The sequence below is a fragment of the Cebus imitator genome, unplaced genomic scaffold (assembly GCF_001604975.1).
Source record: "Cebus imitator isolate Cc_AM_T3 unplaced genomic scaffold, Cebus_imitator-1.0 Scaffold536, whole genome shotgun sequence".
NCBI lineage: Eukaryota > Metazoa > Chordata > Mammalia > Primates > Cebidae > Cebus > Cebus imitator.
In genome coordinates, this window is record NW_016107851.1 from 52,625 (window position 1) to 73,371 (window position 20,747).

Here is a 20,747-nt window from a genome sequence, read left to right on the forward strand (position 1 = left end):
GGGCGCCAACATTTTGAAACTACATTACTATGATACTAATATCATAGTAATGTAGTGAAGTAAAGGAGTAGGTGGATATGGTGCCATCATCGAGCCAGCCATGAGAGCAGCCCCAGAGTGTATGGGCAGGACCCACCAGACAACAGCCTGCTATTGGAACACACGTCTTCAGGGGAAGCCACAGCAAGTCATAACCTATGAAGTTATGATGTCAGGAGCAGATAAATGCAGAAATAAAAATCAAGAGTGTTGGAATCACATTATGAAATCATGTCACTACACACTTAAAAATGTGTTACCTTCACAAATTTAAACTTACCTTACTTTTGAAATATTACTTATTTCCATGAAGTAGGAGTCATTTTTACAAGTAGCACACAGCCAGACCCATAATTAGAATGAATCTTCCTTACCACGAGGAGCTAGTTCAAAGGGATGAGAGAGATTTCAACTTCTCAACAAACACTGTCCCATAAAGGCAAAAAAAAAAAAAAAAAAAGATGAGTTTTGGAGGTCGTGTGTGGACTGCCCCAGCAGCTCAAGTTTGCTGGAAGAGGAAAAAATGACAACTAGAAAAAAATTGACCAATTAACCACAAGAAAGGAGACAGAAGCTAACAAGTTGAAAGTGTGTTAGTGAAAAGCAAGTGCCCAAAAAACCTGAGTTGTTGGATAATAACCTAAAGAGATTCTAATTGAAAAACATACTAACACCTATTTGACTTCTTTGACCCCGACTGCACCAGACCACGCAGGGAGCAGAGCTGCCTGAGATGCACGCAGGGAGCAGAGCTGCCCGCGATGCTGTGGGGCCGTGCGATCAAGCCTCACCTGCCAGGGTCCACACCAGGGAATGCGTGCAGCAGACAGCAAGTTGTTAATAGATTGAAAGGCAAGGATAACAGCCACATAAACTAAAGGAAGGAGCTCGCCTTGTTGGCAAGGACAGGATTATGCCTACCCACATTCAGTTTAATTCCTTGGAACAAGTGAGTGTCCTGGAGTGGGCAGCGTTTGGCTGCTGGATGTGACAATTCTTATTTCTTTATCAGAAAGATTTCAATGGCTCTTTGTTTGCATTTCAGTTTAACTAAATTATCATATGACCAGAAAATCCAGTAGCTTTTGTTTCTTTTTAATTGGCTTAGTCTATCTGTCTACTGCTTTTCTGCATCTAAAAGGAGGTAGTGCCGTTTCAAATAATATTTAAAAGTTGGGAAAATGGTTGCCAGCTAATAGGATGAATTTAATTGCCTCTCATAGGAAAATAAAATCAGGAATAAAATCAGGATACATTTCATCATTCACTGGTAAAAATTATTAAGATTAATCTATTTCAGTGGATGGTACTTGATTCTAATGGGGAGGAGAGGATTTACATAGTCAAAGTGAGTCACAAGATAAATGTAAATTGGCAGAATTCTAATATTTTTGACAAATAATTTTGAAAGGCGTTTTTAGAAGTGTAGCATCACAAAACTAAAAAGCAACCTGGTTTATTGAAAACAAAAACTGTAAAGGTGAAACGTTTTCACAATGGGGTCACATTTCTCAGCTAGACTGGAAGGAACTGTGAAGTCCCAGCCTGCATGTAAAATAGAACAAGGCTTTAAAAGAATCAGATAATTGAAATGACTTACATAAAGTCAGGTGCCTATTTCGTTTTCTGTGAGAAGAAACTAATTGGAAACCTTGGGAGAATGGGGATTTGCTGTTAACCAGGGTGGCCCTCCCTTAACGCCTGTGTGTCATCTTCTCCCAACCAGCTTGTGCTTGATGCTGAAACTGTGTGCCTACCAAAGCTGGTGCAGGGGACGTGGGGTCCCTCTGGCAGCTCGCAGAGACTCTACGAAATCTGTGTGTGTCCAGATGGGAAGCTGTACCTGTCTGTGGCCGGCGTGGGCACCACGTGCCAGGAGAACAGCCACATCTGCCTCTGAGCCGCCTTTGTCTCTCAGTGAGCTGTGCAGTGCTGGCCCCAGATCCTCACACCCGGGGAGCAGCTGGACATCGTGACAGACTGAGGTGGTGTGGATGGGAAGTAAATGCTTCCAGAGGAACTCAAGAAAAAAAAATGTGCCAGTGAAAGTGTTTGGACAAAACGACATGATCTCAAAATGCGCGTGGATGTGAGACAAAAGTTGAAGAAATGTAAAAGCAATGTGTTTTTCCACTGGACTAATTTTCACCAAAACAATTGCAACTTCTCTCTGCCTCGCCTCCCCGCATCTTGTCCGTGTGGGCACACAAGGCAGTGTTGAGTTGCTGTGTGGAGTTCATGTACGATGCTCCACTGTGGATATCTAATGCCCCATGAGAGTAGCCTTGGTCAGTACTAAAATGCCCCAAAGTTCTATACAGTGTTTCATTTGTCGCACTCAAACCTAACATCCGCCCTTCTGTTTAATGCAAATATGTCAGCTTTCACAAGAAAACTTTCATGTTTTGAAGGAAATTTGGGGTTGATCTGATTTTCAAGATGTAGTCAAAGGAATACATTACACAACATTAAACTTTCTGTATATAGTCAATACGCAATAAAAATCAACCTCATTTTCAGACTTCACATTTTTTTTTTTTTTTTGAGATGGAGTCTGACTCTGTTGCCCAGGATGGAGTGCAGTGGCGTGATCTCGGTTCACCACAACCTCCGCCTCCCGCATTCAAGTGATTCTGCCTCAGATACTACTGGCACGCACCACCATGCCCGGCTAATTTTTATATTTTTAGTAAAGACAGGGCTTCACTATGTTGGCCAGGCTGGTCGTGAACTCCTGACCTAGTGATACGCCTGCCTCAGCCTCCCAAAGTGCTGGGATTACAGGCGTGAGCCACCAAGCCCGGCCCCAGACTTCACACTTTAAGAAATGTCTTACTTTTTTCATCTTCACAAATCTCTGAGGTACATATTATTTTTCCCCAAGTTACTGGTGACAAAGGCTCAAGTAGAACAAGTCACAAGGTCACATGGTCACTACTGAAACCAAAAGGTAACCCTAAATTTGCATAGCTCTTTTCACTTTGAAGGTTTCATGTGTTATCCGTGTCCAAAACACTTGTCTGTGTGATAATTGTACAGATGGAATAATACTTATTTGACAAAGAAACTGAAACCCGAAGAGGTTTTTGTCTCTACCAAGATCAAAGGGCTAGTCTGTGGTTCTTTCCTCTACACGAGACAAAAGTCTAGATGTAACTTCACAGAAATAAGACACTCAGAGCTCGTGAAAATGTTTCGTGCCAATTGGCTGTATAAGTTGCTATCAAACAGGACACTGACCGCTGAAGACAGGTTCATTTTGTGTAGACCACCCACTCACTTTGTAAAATGCCCTCTACCACAAAAAGTGGTGGGATGTGTTTTTGTTTTACTTATTATAAAAAGAATCTCCAAACAGGTGTGGCACTGCATCTTTCTAATGACATGACATATTAATAACTATAAATACAAGTTCAAATTGACTTTCCATAGTCTCAGCATCAAGAGAAAGCACATAAGTCAGCTCTTTATTCCTAATGCTTACTAATATGTTAACAGCGTAGACTGCTTATAACAACTCCCTGATGTTTAAATTGCTAGAATGCATAAACACTTGAAATTTCAAAATAAAAATACAGTGCTTTCCAAGCAGTTAAGAGCAAACTCAACTGAGTGTAATGCTCCTCCAATTTCACAGGCGGTTGGGTGTTTTTACTTAGAAATTGGTATTTACCTTTTCCATTTAGTTAAGTCCTGAGTAAACTGTTTTCTTACTGTGACATTCCTATTGTCCTAGTAAATGGTTCCTGGTATTTTGTTCTGTTTGTGCAAAACATGTCTTCAAGCCCAGTTGATAAAACACAAGATCACTAAACATTTATAAACTAGCTTGGTTCTCATAGTATATGTCCAAAATATAGTGCGTAGATGATAAAGTGAGGTAAATAAAAGTAGTCAATTAGAAAGTGTGGAGAACAGAACCTTTTATTCTTTTTGATCCTTAGCTATATGGAATAATGTTGAAAGAAGTTGTTATGGATAAATGCATTCTCCAGAATAAGAAATTTATCCTTCATTAGAATCAAAGCTTTTAGATGGGTTATATTCTAAAATGGATTACATAAATCTGTCTCCTTAAACATATTACATAATGTAATTTAAATTTTTATTGAAGGCATCAGGTCATGATTATAAACATACATAACAGGGTATTTAGACTGATACTCCTATTATACTATGTGATTATAGACTATTGAGTGTTTCTATATTAGGGATCTAAAAATAGCACTTATTTCTTTCCCAATTTATAAACTGAGTAGATACAGTAAAAAAGATGAAGATAAAATCTTCTACTAGTATTATGCTTTAATAATAAAGATAGCTGGTTTGTAGCAAAATGGACTTCCTAATACTTCACAGCTGAATAAAACACAAACCACTCTTAGACACAGGCAAAACTAAAGGTTCCCAACTTCTATAGCCACTACATGAGGAGGATGGACATATGCCTTCTCTGAAGGCAGCCAAATTCACATTAAAAGAGTCAAGCCACCCCACCAGGTGGTGTTGGGTTCCCCTCCGCCAACCCCACCAGGTCACCCAATAGGTAAAGTCTTTGCTCCTATGGAAAACAGGGAATGAGGGTAGAAGGTCTTCTGAAAGGGCAGAATCCTGTGTACAATGGTTTTCAGGTTGTGTCTGCTTATGTAGCTTTGTGTCCCCTTCTTTGATTTGAAACATCACCTCTTACTTGGCTTTAGCAGTCTTCTTTGCATACTAAATTCCGCTTCAAATATATCTCTATAATTGCTATTTTCTACCAGCACTATAAATGTCATCCTTGAGATCTACAAAACATTTAAACTACCAAAAATGTCAACTGGAACTAATGAAATAAGTAAATCCCATTCATCCCAAAATCAGACCTGTGAACAACTCCTCTTCATTTTGTTAAATACTATTTTAAGATTTTGCCCAAATCATTTTTGAGCTCTCAGCACTCTAGGCTCCGTTAACTAATTGTGTGGTGCAAGTTTTTCACTTGTTTCCTCACAGAGACCATGAACAATTGAGCCATCCTGCTGGGGACACCCTGTCCCTGGAGCCTCTGCAGCAGAGAGCCTGCTCTCGAGTGCAGATGCCGCTCCATCCGTTTCCTAGACTGCATGCTGCTCTACTCAGGAGCAGCTGATTCACATGCCAGTAGACAGCTTCCATTGTCTTTTTAAAAGAAAGCAAACTATGGTAAAGGTGGGGGAAGCATAGAATAGCAAAATAGTTCAGGTCCAAAGTTCCTTAACCTCCATTCCAAAATCTAAAATGCTTCAAAAAGTGAAAATTTTCATATAAGTCTGCTGCAAACTATTGGTGGCAAAGCTGACTCGAATTACATAAGGCTATTTATCGGGTCTATGTATTCAATTTAGTGTGAACCCTCATAGACTTCACTGCAGAAATACTAATGCATTTGATTACAGGTACAGCCTGACCCTGGTGGGTGCACTTCATTAAAAAGTTATATATACTTGTATTCACTTTCTAAAATAAAATTATGAGACACATTAAGGGTTTCATATATGGGATTACGAACCTGTGTGGGTGTTTTTTAAGCCTGGAAAAATCACAAAACTCCAACTTGAGCAACTATCATCAAGGCCAAACGAGGTTTTCTTTGTAAATTTTAATACTCAAAAGCAATAAAATCTAAGTGCTGAATTGGAGCTTCGAGGTAGCAAGTACTTTAAATAAAGATGAAGATACAGAATTCAGGTAGCTCCAGAACCGAGAGCACTCTTAGCCCTCATCTGCCTAACTTTGAAGACTTGTGCCTCAACTGTAAAGATGAAGAACTCATATCTGTCAGTACTAAAGTGTGAATTACTCCTAGCTACGCAGCTGTCCACTGAGGCAAGGAAAATATCAAGTCAGCCTCTACCTACAGGGAAAAAAAAATATTTAATGTATCTGTTTCCAAACACATATAGGCCATATATATCAACTAATCTGATTCTCTAAAAAGGTGACATAAACTCAACTACATTAATGAGCACCTAAACCTACTATATAACAAGCACTTTATATTCTATTAATCCTAGAAATCTGCTAAAATTCCAGCATGAAAATATACAAGAAAATATTTTCCTAATATTTCCAATAAACACACACATTGAAACTTAATATTAAGATGTTAAGTTTGATTTCCAGTGAACTATTTCTCAGGAAATACCCATTATGATGATTTCATATGTACATTTTGCTTTATTAAAAGTATGGCACTTAATATAACAGCAGAAATAATTACATGATTTCACATCCAGAAGCAATACAATGTGGAGGTGCAAACATTCCTACTACCAATAAAAATAAAAAATGTTTTAACATTTTCTGTAAGCCCTTAATTGCATAAAATATATTTAGCATCATTTACAGCCAGTACACTCCCATAAACTAATTTTCATTACCTTTCTTTTACATTCTGCAAAAGAAATATGTTAAAGTAAACAAGTATGGTGAGACAAACATGAACTAAATGTCAGTTCTAATCATTCATGGGGAAATATAAGCTGATAATTATAAACTAGTAGATGATTTCAACAATTTTGAATGTTTTTTAAAGTGAAAAAAAAAACTCCACTAAGTGCCATATTGAAAGAAGTTTTTTTTAACTGCAGCACCTTTAGACAACAAAAGATTGCATCCTGTTCAACCACACTATATAAATTATGACATTTGTGGAAAATATGTACACACAAATATAAAGCGAGTGTTCTAACAGTTAATAAATGTTGTCCTGGCAAGCAGTTTCCAGAAACAATACTAACATCTGGTAATAAGAACTGCCACCATTTTGAGTTTTCCATTGCTATCTTCATGAAACAGGAAGCCTGTAAACGTAAGATGTTAAAAAAAAATTTAAATAAAGATGTAAAGTGCACTCAGTGCACTCTGAAGAGTACTACCTTCACACTCTTAATCAAGTAATAGGATCAAAATACTGTACCATTTTTTAAATGCACTGACTGTGACATAAAATTGCAACAAATTCATAATCAGAGCCAGCTGATAAGAAAATAATGCATCCAAGAGGATCTACTTAAAAAAATGACAAACTACAATGACTTAATTCCCCTTACATGTTTAAACCAATGATATGTCCAGTGTTTCATTAGCTCCATCAAAAATACCATGTTAAAAACATAAAATTTTTTCATCTTAACCAGAGACATACATAGACTCTTATCTAACAAACTGCTAAGCTTTGGTTATATAAAGTGCAGTTCAATAATGTGCCATACCAGTCATTCAAATCTATCTAGCTATTTTGCAGCTCACCACCATCTTCAAAATAGTTTTAGATTCAGTTAAGGTTTTCTGTTGGTACTCACGTTAACAACTCCAGAATCCTCCCAAAACAATCTGCAATGTGCTTCACAATTCCTAGCTAACTGGCAATGAAGCTTAATGAAGTACAGCAATTTGTATTTGTGCTACAACACATTCAAGATCTACCTTTTTTTTTCTTTAAATACCTTCACGCTTTCTGTTGTATAAAATTTTCAAGTTTTATTATGATACAGGCAGTACATTCCATCACCCTCATAGCAACCTCAGAAGTGAACCTGTCATTTGGAATCTGAGGAAAAGGAAGCAAATCAGGATATCTTGTTTTTAAACTGTCTACACCATAAGCTTCCAATGTGTGAACATCATTTGTCAATCCTTCAAGTTGCTGACTATATTCCTCTATTTTCTGAGCAAGTGCAGTTGGTTTTACATCTTTATCAGACTTTCCCCTCACAGCATAGTCAGCTGCAATCAAAGCTAACTTGGTAGAAAGGTAGCATTTAAAGCACACCCACTCATTGGCATTTTTATGAAGGTCATTCCTGGCAGCTGAAAAGTTTGCTCTGGCTTGTCTTAGCCATCTGCGTGCTTCCACTGGATTGCCAACCGACTTGAAAGTGGGAGGAACAAAGAATCTTTGAGAGTAAGTCTGTCCAGCCGAAGGCGGGCATTTTTCTTTGTTTTGCTGCTGTCTTTCAGATTTATGGCTCGTTGCTTCTTGATTCCATGAAGTATAGAATCTCTGAAATGAGTACTTGTCTGACTGAAATCGGGATGCTGAGGTTGAAAACGTTCGTCTGGAGGCCCTGTCTGCATTTTGATCTAGAAAAGTCTGTTTTTCTAATCTGTTGATTTCATTCTGCAAATGTTTAAAAACTTCATTGGCAATGTCATGGTTCTCTGGATTTTTGTCAGGATGCCATTTCAAATACAACCGCCTAATAATCTTTTTTCGTTCCGATTCCGGAAGCTTCCATGCTTGCTCCACCACAGAAGTCACTTCTTTTAAGATTTCTGGTAAAGAATTAACCTTAAGCTTTTTGGGAGACTGATGTTTTGAAGAAGTTTTGTGGCTCTCTCTACCAGAGAAAAGAGGAGGAATGCTTCTCAGACCAGGGGCAAGGAACTCAGTAGGGCTGGTTGGTGTAGAAGGAGCACTGTCTCTGCTTTGAGAGCTTTCGTCAGGTCTTGAAAACTTATACAGATCAAGAGAGCTAACTATTTTATATTCACTATAACCAATATCAATCTGATATATCTTTCCTAGAAAACTAGAATTGTCAGCATCTTCTCTTTCAACTTCTTGTACGATAATTGCATATGTGTATGTTGGCTGGTAGGATCCATAGATATCACCACCTTCAGCATCAACAAGGTACCCAACGTATTCTCCCGGGTAGAAAACATTCATTGGGTCCATAAGAAGAGTGTAATGAATTTCAGCAGGAATTGGTGTACCAGGCATTGGAAGTTCCAGTTTTGACGGCTCTGAAGAGTCATATTTCACTCCTAAACTGTCAAGTTTCTCACCGATCCTGTAAATATCATTGCATCCTAGCATAGCAATTAAATATGAAGTATCAGAAATCAAATTGTCAGTTGCTGACTTAAGAGTCATTGCCAATGCTAACAGGAAATTAATATCTTTACTGTCTGAATGTTGAATGTAGAGTAGGATGACTGCATTCCCAAATCGTTTCAAAAAAGCAAAAGTTTCACTTCTGCTGTGAGGAATAGGATTAAAACCCTTCACTCTTAATGTTGTTTGAAGCTTTTCAAAACAGGACACTTTCAATCCTTCTCTTAAAGCTTTACAAAGTCTTATGGCTTTTTCTTCGTTGGCCAGAAAAGCATTATCATTTTCATGCTTCATAATTCTAATTAGTCCTGTAATGAACTGTTCAGAAGACAAGAGTAGCTGCAATCTTCCTTGTAGAGAACACAATGCTCCAAACTGACAAATTTTGGGGGTCTCTTCATCTAACTGTTCTTCAAGTATACTGCTCAATAATCGAGGCCTAAGTTTTTGAGGAAAGAGCATTATCAACTTAGTATGAAATCCATGGTCCTTCCCTAAGTAGCATTGGCTGAGATCAACCAACATTTGCACACCAATATTCCCCTGGATTCTACTTTTATAATGTGGTGCATCATCAAACACTAAGATGCTTGACTTTACCAATCTACCATCTTGGCTTGGGAGGTAAAGTGCAAGATCTCGTACATTCTCCAGATCACCCCTCACCTTGACTGAATCATTCTGTAGACTCTTGAACAGACCAGAAACTACTCGCTTAACTGTACGCATTTCATTAGGATCTAATTGTTTACCTTCAGAATTTTTAAATATACGGCTCAACACTTCAACATACTGCTTAGTTGAAATAATATCTTCAGTACCTAAATGTTTGAACAACTGGTGAAATGTGCCAAGTTCTAAAGGTAGCTTGTACAAATAGGGTTTAAAATCAGACTCATATTCTAGGTTTATCACTACCTCCTCAGGCTTCAGAAGTTTCCAACCATCTTCTACCATCACAAAAGCAACTCCTCGCAATTGAAAACGAAATTCTCTTTTTTCTGCACTAAGGAATTCATATATGCTCCTTAAAACTTTTGCTCTAGTTTTTACCATTTCTTCATCCAAAGTTGTTATGTTGCATATGTTTCTGCAGTTATTGATGACCTTATCAAGAGGAGGATCCAGGTTAACGTTAAGCATATTTAAAACTTGTTCAAGTTGTTCTTGTGGACCAAGATCGCTACCTTCCTGTTCTTTGATGCTCAAGGGTGTAGCTTTCTCTGGAAGAATAGGGCAGGATGTCCATAACAGCTGGAGTACATCACATTGCTTGAATTTTGGATTTACCTGTGCTCCATTGAACTTTATAAGAGGAAGTGTTCCATTTACCTCTTGATATTGAGGATGAAATCTAATGAATTCTGCGGGGGCCCGCTCAGGACATAAGAATGGTATTAAAGACAGTTCTTTCAGAAAATTTCCAGATAACAGATCCACTCGTTCTTGGAATATATGATGGAGAAGGATATCAACTGTATTTTGCAAAGTTTCTTTGGACCAATTTTCTGTATTAGCCCTCACACTGATTTCCTTAGCAAATTGTAACAACTGCTGCTGAGAAAGTATATATTTTAGTCCAATATTTCTTAAGAATTCCACCCAGGATGTCATAAATGTAACATGATTTTTGGGTTTTATAAGTTGTTCCAATTTCTTAAAGAAATCTTTAGGAATAAACAATTTTTCAGGAAGCATAACTTCAAAAACTCTCACAGTTCTATCATAGAACTGCTTTGCTTGCTTTAGTCTACTGTTAGCATCATGGATTATCAATAAACTTTCCAGTTTTTCAAAAAGTTGTTCCTTAATCTCTGATAATTCCTCAGCACTTGATAATCTATTCTTAAGATAGATCAAGTGCTCCAATTTTGCATCATAAGAGAGATTTTCAATTTTTGGTAAGAGGTGTTTCAAATATACCTCAAGATCATCTACAGGTACACAACCAATCACCTCATATAATTCTTTTAAGTGTATTTTTTCTTCAAGAAATGCAGATGATGATGACTGTGTCCATTTTTCCACTTCAGCTGAAGGGATGCTTTTTGTAAGTACGTAGCATGTTCCAAATTTTGCAATGCTCACATAGCGGCCACTGATGGATTTATAGCATGGAAGTGACTTTAAAATTCTTATGTCATCTTGGGACATCAAATGATTCAAATTGCAGTTGAAATACATCAAAAGTGCTTCAAAGTCATTTTCTACTAATTTTTCCGTTCTAAATGTTGATGTTTGGACCATATAATGTAGAGCCTTCAAAATGCTTGTGGGGCTCTCTATATTTGCTGTGTGACATGACAACAGAGGAACAAATGTGCTGTCTTTGGAAGAGATTTTGTTCAAAGCAAGCTGAATACAGCCAGCTTTCATTAGAGCATGAAAAACTTTATCACTCTGGGCATTTGGGAAAACTGCAATGTGCATAAGGCTGAGAGGAAGCAGAACATCTCCTTCAGGAACCACAAGCTGGTTGGCTGAAACAGTAAACTTTGTTCCTGGAAGCAATGCCCAGTCTTTTAGAGTATCAACAACAACGTCAAATTTTGGTTTTGTTTCTTCCTGATCTTCTTTCACACTTACAGACTCGCTGATAAAATGCCATGCATTCTTAAGCCAAGACTCACTTGCAAAATTGTCTTTCCACTTTGTGCAACTTTTGGTCTTATATTCTCGAGGCAACACAGAGGATAACAAATCAGCAAAGCTGGAAATGTCAAACACTTTTGCAACTTTACAGTTCAATAAAATATTACTATATTTCAAATATAATGTATTCATAAACAAGTCTTTGCGGGATGGAATCAATTCATGGTATGTTGTCAGAAACTTGGGTCGCTTTGCATCAAAAGTTTGCAAAACACTGTCCAGTGTAATGAGAAGGGGCAGTCCCTCAACTTCAATCTCATTTTCTTCTGCATCTTTAAAACAATAATCAACTAAAAGTTTTAAACTATGAAAAAGTTTTAGATTAGTCTGCTGGAGACGACAAGGTAGCTTCCCAATATGGCAATTAGTATCAGGAGAGGAAAATGTCATTAAAAAAGATCTGATATCAGCAGGGGTCACATAGCTGACAGGAATATCTGCATCTATAAGACAGTGGTAAAGATTAGCAGTTTCATCACAGTTATAAACCAAGTTGAAACCAATTTCTAAAAGGAGATGTTTCAGTCTATAGACATTCTCTGCCACTGTTTTCCGTGTGGTGATATTATAATCTGCATTTTTAAGGTGTTGTAATTCATCCTGTAGTAAATTGTCAAAAAATGGTCTAGTTTTACTTGAAGTAGACATATTGATCCAAGTAATTATAACTGCAGAGTGCAAGTCAGAGCCATCAATATTTGGAGCTCGCACAACAGGCAAAAGACGTTTCATGTCTTCGTGAATGCAACTGTAAAGTGCTTTCACTAGACAATATAAATCTGGCTGTAGATCAAGACGGTTAACTGGGAAAAATGATAAAAACTTCTTTAAAGTGTCCTTTACAACATGAATAGGGGTGTTCTGTAAAACTGATAATGTTGGATCAGAACCAGGGAAATACCGTTTTTTTAACTGTATTAGCAATTCAACATACGCAGGAGCTATTAATGCTGTCATTAAACTGTTATTCCAGTCACTTCGAACACCAACTCCATTATCATCACGCCACAGGTTCCTTCTGGCTGAGTCTAGTGCAAAGTGGCCATTCACATGAAATGGCAGCCCAGTCTCCAAAGAGAGAGGCAGAAAGCAGAAGGCCCTATGGGGTTTTTTATAGTTGTGAGTAATACAAGCAGCTACTCCACCACGTGGGAAAAGAGTAATATCTTGATTCTTGTGAGCTGATATGACACTCTTAGATACTTTGTCCATACTTGAAAAACCTGATCTATTACAAATTAGCCACGTAGTAAGATTTCCTTCAGAGTCCTCGGTATCCATAGTGTATGTTATCTGTTGAACTGGTATGTCTTTAAGCTGCCTCTTTTTAGTAACACTATCAATTACAGATGCATGAAATTGTTTCCTTTTTAATCTGTCTCCATCTGTGATTTTGCCCTTTACTGAATACAGCACATTTAGAGCTCCAGTACTTTTATCTATTTCACAAATAGAAATTTTTTCCATGTGATTAAGAAACATTAGAAGTTCTGCCCCATCTGAGCGCAATTTGTCCAAAAGATTCTGGACCATTCTGTCTGATGCTGGAACAGACGAAATTTCTGAAACTTTTGCCATTTCTGCATTACGAAGAGGAAATCTGAACATTGTGCAATTATCCAGTTTAAAGTGGGTTCCCAGATAAAGATCCAGAACATCCGAGAATTGTGTCCTAAAATCTGCATCCAAATCTCTAAACATACGTCCAGGACTAATGGATGTAGCCCCTGGTGCATATCTGGCATGAGGATCAAAAATACACAGGATGTCATTGCCAGAAATAAAAGATGGGCAGTCTGTGATATGATACACAGAATTGAATCCTATTCCATATTGTCCAGTTTTATAAGGATTTCCTTCTTTCGTGCCTTTTCCAAGATTCTGGATTCCTCTAACATCATCTTCTGTAAATGGCTGGTTGTTGTACACACAAAGTGCTGGCCCTTGCAGTGGGGCCCACTTATCATCAAATATTCTATCAACTGGATGCTGTCTAGGATCAAACACAAAACATATTTCTGTCGCCTTTGCATCATCAGCATTCTGAAGAAGCTCTTTCAGCATTTCCTTTTCAGAAGGATATGCATTAAGGATGCTCTTAATTCTGCTGGTCAATTTTTCTTTCTGTCCAAATTCTGTGCCAAGTGTTGTAAAACAGACATTGGATGCATATCTTTCTAAGGCTTTGTGTCGCTTTGGGACTGCTCCTAGTTTTACTGCTACTTCCCTGGGTATATCAGCATGACAATATTTTACAGTGGTATCCTTTACTTTTATCCAAGGGCAATCATTGTAACATAATGATTTAGCAGGGAGAAGCATAAGATTAGTATCTGGCAATAATATCTTGCCATAATTTTTCTCACAAAATTCTTGTTTCTTTTCTCTAATAAGGCTCCATATTCCTTCACTGATTATTCGTCGACAAAGCTGAAAATTCTCTTCTGTTATTTGCTTTGTTCCTCTTTCTTGATCAATAGATTCCAAAACAAGAGCAAAATCTTCAACAGTGAATGACTGCCTCACACCCGCATTTTCAAAAAGTTCACGGAAATTATTTTTATATTTATTAGGCAACTGATAAAGGTATGGTGCCGCCTCAAAATTTAAATGAAAAGAAACTTTTTCTGAGTCAACATATGCATTCTCAACTAGAATGAAGCTAAAGGGTTTTAACTTATCAATAATTGATATCTTAGTGATTTCATTTTGCATCATGGCTTCATGAAGGTATTTGTAGCAAGCATTGGTGATATTCTCCTGATACAGTGTAATTCCATCATCAACTGATTTTGCAACTTCTTTTAATTGGTTTATAACCAGATCAACTGTTGGCTTCTTAAGTAATCCCAAAAACTCTTTAACAGCCAATGACACTGAACCACAACCTCTAAAGGAATGGGAATTTTCATTTAGAATTGGTTGCAAAAGACAAACTATATCTTGATGTTCAGCTGTATAAAGGTCAGTTGCTGCAAACATGGTTTCAGGCTTAAAACTGTTACCTTTCCAGTCCAAAGAAAAACCTGCTGGTTTTGTCAGAAATGGAAGGAAGGGGATTGTTTGATATTTTGCAGCAAAGTCCTTTGCTCTAGGATCCCTTATTTTTAGTTTCTCATCAATAAGACTCAATAGGATACTACTTCTTAGGCATGCAGCAACATGATCACTTTTATTAATTTCAGCTACTGACTCTGCACGTTCTAGCATGTCATCCCATAAAATATCATCTTTTGCCATACCTAACTGAACTAGTTTAATTAAAATAATAGGATTGAGATAATCCTGAGTAGAACCATAAGGGAATCTTCCATCTTTAATATCAAATAACTTTGCAACTCGTCCTTCAGGGTGGATCAATCTTGATGGCAAAACCAAAGGATGCCCCTCCAAGGAACAAGGAATACATGGAGTAACACGAAGAATTCCTGAGAACTCATCAACTTTTTCATTTAGAACAAAAATCATTAAAGGATCTCTAAGTTCTGCTTCAATTTCTTGAATATTTGGAAAAAAAACTTCAGAAAAAAACTGTCTCTCTGAATATGTGTTTTCAAGTAGTATCTGTTTACAGCCAGCTTCTTCAAATCCTAATTTTACTGAAGAAGGAAGTTCAACAGCACAAAGGTTTTTGGACCCAGTCTTCTTGAGGTATTTCAAAAATATCTTGAAGGCTGCTGAACCAACATCTCTTCTTTTAAGTATAGCGTCATCTAGAAATCTTACATTCTTCATGGAAACCCAAGTAGATCCATCAGAGAAGACTCTGGTCAATTCTTTCCCTTTTCCGTGAGCTATATCTTCATAAAATCCTTGGCAAATTACAGAAAAATCATCATGAACTAAATCAGGATCGGGCCACACTGCATAGTAAGTATAATCCATTAGCTCCCCACTAGTGGCCAGGTCCCGTAAGACACTCAGTGCCTGTAAGTAAGCTTTAACAATAACATGTCTCATGAACGTGGTATTCCACCGTCCTTTTGTATCTGTCTTCCAGATTTCTTTCCTATTTGAAGTAACAGCAAAGCACCCATTGATGTGAACTGGCAAGCCTGTTTTTATTCGTAAAGGCAAATAGCAAAACACCTCCCCAATGTGTGGTTTCACAGTCCACTTCTGGTCCTGGATTTCTGACAGCAGAACTCCTACTGCCCCACATGGAACCAGTCCAAGTCTTCTTCCACTCTCACTCAGGGAAAACTTCAGAGCTTCTCCTGTGTCCATGCAAGTACACAGAAGCCACGTGGTACACTCTACTGTTTTTTGCGACAACTCATCTGATGGCTTTTTTGATTGGCCAGACTTGGCCATTTCAAACAGAGCAGCTGGGTCATCATCTGGACCTCTAAAAAGTGGCGACTGTAAATCAGCAATCCTTCTGAACACATGGTGAAATTCTTCCACTGTGATCTGAAGAATGCAAGATGACTTTGGTTCATCACTGGGAAGCTTTTTATTACTGCTGCTGCAAGTCTTCATGAGCTTGGCAGCCTCTTTTAAAACACTTAAGACAGGTGTGTTCAATGCTTTGGAAGAGCAGGACTTTTTTTTAATTATTACTGTATCTTGTGCTAAGCTGGGGTTGCTTTCCTCAATTTTCAAATACTTCAAATACATTGAGTTTACACTCTGAGTGAAAATGATAAGCCTGTGTCCACAAAGACTAAATTCATCCACAAGAGAATAAATATCTGCTGTATTATAGCAGGTGCTACTAACTTCACTCACTTTTGCTTCCTGTTGAGTTCTAAAGGACAGTCGGAAAAGAGTTCCATTATAGCTGTAAGGTGCTTCTACAGTCAAAGGTAACTGACAGCCAAAAACATCTATAAATGGTTTGAACTGATTAGGAAACTTCCTAAGTCTTTTCTGTTGTTTACTCCAATTAATTTTTATCCCAGGATTGGATTTGTCTTTAATGTGTTTACTGATATGGTTTATGTTTGGATCGAACATTATCATAAATTCCCGACTCATAATGATGGGAATGTCAGTGATATGGTACACGGAATTAAATCCAAGACCAAATTTTCCAACTTTGTCAACTTCTCCTCTTTTTAAAGATTCTCCTAACCTAGTTATGTTCACAAAATCTGAATCTGAGAATTGAGAATTATTGAATGACCACAAAGCAGGTCCATGACAAGCTGCCATCCCTGGGTCTAGGAGATTCTCTCTTATGTCCATATTTCTTCTCATGTCAATCAAGAAACTGCATTCTGTTGCATTTGCATCATCAGCATTTTGAAGTAGTTCTTTAAAAATATCTGATACTGAAGGGTATTCTTCCAGAATATTTTTAATTCTTACAGTAAGTGGCTCTCTTTGTCCTGACTGCTCAAATCCCATGTTTTCAGGATTTATCAGTCTTGTACTAAGGCATGGAACTTTTAGCCATTCTGCAGTTTTCATGGGTATGTCCTCATGCACCAAAATGATTGGTTCCACAGAATCTTCAAGTAAGTCATTAAGGTCGTCAACTTTAATGTCACAATAACAGCATTCGTGAATTGGCTTCATGATAAGTTTAGAAGGATTTTTGCTATGATGTATAGGAACTGGTGTGTTGGGGCTTGCTGGAATCTGATTGCTATAGAGCCATCTGATAATATTCAACATAAGATGAAGATTTTGCTTGCTTTCTTGTTCACTGAGATCTTGGTCACTTTTGAGATATATCTTCTGAATAACCATGGAAATGTGATCTGATGTCAACTCCTCTATTGAACCACAGACCTTAAATAGTTGGTGGAATTTTGCCATGGTTTTAGGTACATTATGCAAATAAGGCTGAAGGTCAAGATCATGGATTGGTTTAATCACAGCTTGGGAAAGTGGACAAAATTTTTTGCCAGTCCAAACCCATGGAAATTTTAAGGCTTTGAAAGAATCTTTCCCTTCATTTAGATGATCATGCATGAATCCATAAATTTCAAGCAAAATATGCTGGAATTGATAGTAGTCTTCATCACTAAAAGTTTTTGAAGTATACCAATCAACAACAATTTTAAAGTGTTTTAAGACAGCACTAATGCTAGGTTTTGTGAAAATCCCTAATGCTTTTTCCAGGTTTACATGGATACTTTCAACAAGAGGAAGTGAGGAACCAATAAGAATTGCATGGCCTACGTCACACATATCTGGTGGTGCACAGAGATTACAGAGATCTCCTTTCCAAACTAAAGAGCCTGGATAATTTGGAGGCCTTTCCTTGCAGGCTGGAACCCATTTTATTTTCTTTAATGTCATCTTTCCTTCAGATGATTGCAACAGTGTGTGATTCTTATTTAAAACCAGTAGGAGGGTTTTGGCTTTCTTCAGGAGAACATCCTGATCTGGACAAGAACTGACCTGTAAGGCTTCAATTTTTTTTGCCACTTGCACAACATCCTTCTCTTTAAGACTGGCTTCATTTTTTAAACCAATCTGTCTTAAAGAATGAAGAATATCTGGTGAGGTAAAAACTGAGGGTGGGAAATAAGTTCCTTCTTCATTATAAAATAGATCCTTTAGTATTTCTATATCAGGGTCAAAGAGTTCGCCAGCTGATACCATCTGTTCCTGTGAAATCTGGATGAATTTTAATGGCGTTAACCACTCAAGCACATTTGGATTTTCATTTTTAAGGGAAGACAGATTCTCAAGGATCCATAACATAAGCTGTGTTACCTCTTCATGTGAATAAAATGCATTTTCAATATCTTTTAAAAGAAGCTTTAAGCAGCTAGTGGTCTTTAATTGGTCTATTTTCAACATGTTTGCCAAGCGAATAGTAGCTTCATCACTACTGTCTATTACTGAAATAGAAAGTCGCAGATCTGCTGGGAGTTTGGCAGTATGGTGTAAGACTTTACAACCTTTCAATTTTGTATAAGAAGAAATTCCCTGACCAGAAGAATGGTTAATGCGTTTGAATATTGCCAATTCTTGAATTATTCTTTTCTCTTTCTCACTGCTATCAGTTAAACTAGCCAAGAACTTCCTCAGGGCATCTTTGTGTGTTGGAAGTAGTGAAGTTATTTGATTACACAGTTTCTGCAATGGCATCTTCTCCATTATCTGCAAAATAGCACTTGGTAATGGCGAATGAATGTATTTTTTAATAAGTGGATGCTGTATAGATGCATCTAATTTTTTAAGGACAATCCCTCCAAGTTTTTGTACAATGTCTGCTAAAAATTCTGGAAGCTGTGCTTCAGATTCATCGTCTAAAATGACTAATGATGGAATCCTGAGTCTAATGAGTTCCACACATGCCTGACCTTCCTCTAGTATAGTTCTGGGGATAAGTGGCATCTCATCAAATAAAGTCAAATCCTCAGAAAAATGTATATAAAGATTCTTCCAAACCATCTTAAGCCATGAAACAGTTGGGTGATTTCTGTTTTCATCAAATGGATACCATTGAACGATCAACTCTCTGCCAGGCCAGAATGTATTCATTACTTCTTTGATAAGACGTGCAAATCGTTCTGGATTTAGAAGCTGCAGCTGAGTACATGGTCTTCCTGTAAATCATACACAGAAATGTTATAAATACATAAAATTCTACTGTAATAGCTTTCTATTCTCACAAATAAGATAGTACTGGAAAGTTTTCTAAGAGTTTTAAGTACATGTAAAAATTCAGCAAAACTGGGCCAAAATAATTTTTTAAATAATAGTGATAGGAAATCTATATACAAATCCATATTTACAATAAACTGTGAAGAAATAATTCTGCCTGGAAAATGCTTATTTTAAATATATAAAATGCAATTAAATGTGTTTTTTAAAGTATTCTATAATGTTCTGCAAATGAAATCAACATGGAAAACAATGTTTAGTGCTTATTTTTTCACAGATAAAAGCAGCAAGGAAAAATGTGGATAAAACTTATATAAGAACCTTCTCATTGAAAGGTAAAAATTGATAAGCAAACCCAATAAACGCCAAGTATCCCTTATCTGAATGCTTGTGACCAGAAATGTTTTGGATTTTTGACTCTTTTGGACTTTGGAATATTTACATTGTACTTACTAGTTGAGTACTCTAAATCCAAAAATCTGAAATCCAAAATGCTCCAATGAGCACTTCTTTTGAGTGTCATGTAGATACTTGTTTTAGATTTTGGAACATTCGGCGTTTCAGATTTTTGAGTTAGGGACACCCAACCTGTATGAAGGACATTTTGTGTTAACTTCAAGTTTCCAGAAGCCACACAGCTGCATGACCCAAGGGCACGAAGTCAGAGCACAGAGGCTGGAATGTCAGCTACAGTTGACCCGCGCTTTCTGAAGCTGAGACAGCAATGAGACTTACGTGGTTTCCTTTCAACAACTAAACAGATGTCTAATTTAAGTGTCATTTCATCTTTCTGGGACTTGAATTCTCTCATCTGGAAAAATAATGGGAATGAGATTCTAATCTAAAGACTGCTCTATATTTATGCTCAAATATACAGCATATTTGTAACTTTTCCAAAGTACCCTTTACGTAGCTACTTATTATTAAAGTGTGCTCTTCAGAGCCCTGGGATTTTTGCATTAAATAATTTGGAAGCAACAAAGGGAGCACGTAGGGCAGTACTGTGAAGGCATCAGAGCAGCTCCACTTTTGGATGTCTGATAAACTAGAACACTAAGAAGATATTTGCTTGGGTTGTGGGGGCAGTTTTTACTAATTTTAACCACTGGTCAAGAAATTAACATTTTCTTTTGAAGTGAATTTAGTAGCATTTCTGAGTATAACATTTATACTATCAGTAGGAACAAAATGAAAAAATAACACTATACATCTACAGGTATGTTTTTCCCAGAGAAATAAAAAACACCTCAAATTCAATCTTGTATAGATACTAACATTCAATTTTCTCCCTATGTACATATCACTTCTAGACTCTTAAAAGAGTGGCTGCGTGTGGTGGCTCACGCCTCTAATCCCAAGAACTTTGTGAGGCCAAGGCACATAGAGCACGAGGTCAGGAGTTCAAGACCAACCTGGCCAAGGCAGTGAAACCCCGTCTCTACAAGAATACAAAAAAATTGGCTGGGCGTAGAGGCAGGTGTCTGTAATCCCAGCTACTTGGGAGGCTGGGGCAGAGAAGTGCTTGAATTCAGGAGGCGGAAGTTGCGGTGAGCCAAGATGGCACCACTGCAATCCAGCATGGGTGACAGAGCAACACTTCCTCTCAAAAAAAAAAAAAAAAAAA

At 37.4% G+C, this 20,747-nt stretch overlaps 2 protein-coding genes across 5 annotated transcripts in view; one reads left to right on the top strand and one right to left on the bottom strand.

Moving 5' to 3' along the window:
- The window catches only part of LOC108293392 (gamma-sarcoglycan), a gene marked incomplete at its 5' end in the record, with an annotated part of 47,199 nt that extends 44,643 nt beyond the window's left edge, over window positions 1–2,556 (top strand). Inside the window, one exon of the mRNA XM_017514727.2 lies at window positions 1,766–2,556. Coding sequence (XP_017370216.2) covers window positions 1,766–1,939 — 174 coding nt within the window. The remainder of the gene's footprint in view (window positions 1–1,765) is intronic.
- A 3,658-nt stretch (window positions 2,557–6,214) lies between these two features.
- The window catches only part of SACS (sacsin molecular chaperone), a 98,819-nt gene continuing 84,286 nt past the window's right edge, over window positions 6,215–20,747 (bottom strand). For all 4 annotated transcript variants that reach the window (XM_017514726.2, XM_017514722.2, XM_017514723.2 and 1 more), the window contains one exon: window positions 6,215–19,065. In XM_017514726.2, coding sequence (XP_017370215.1) covers window positions 7,511–19,065 — 11,555 coding nt within the window. In that variant the 3' untranslated portion in view covers window positions 6,215–7,510. The remainder of the gene's footprint in view (window positions 19,066–20,747) is intronic.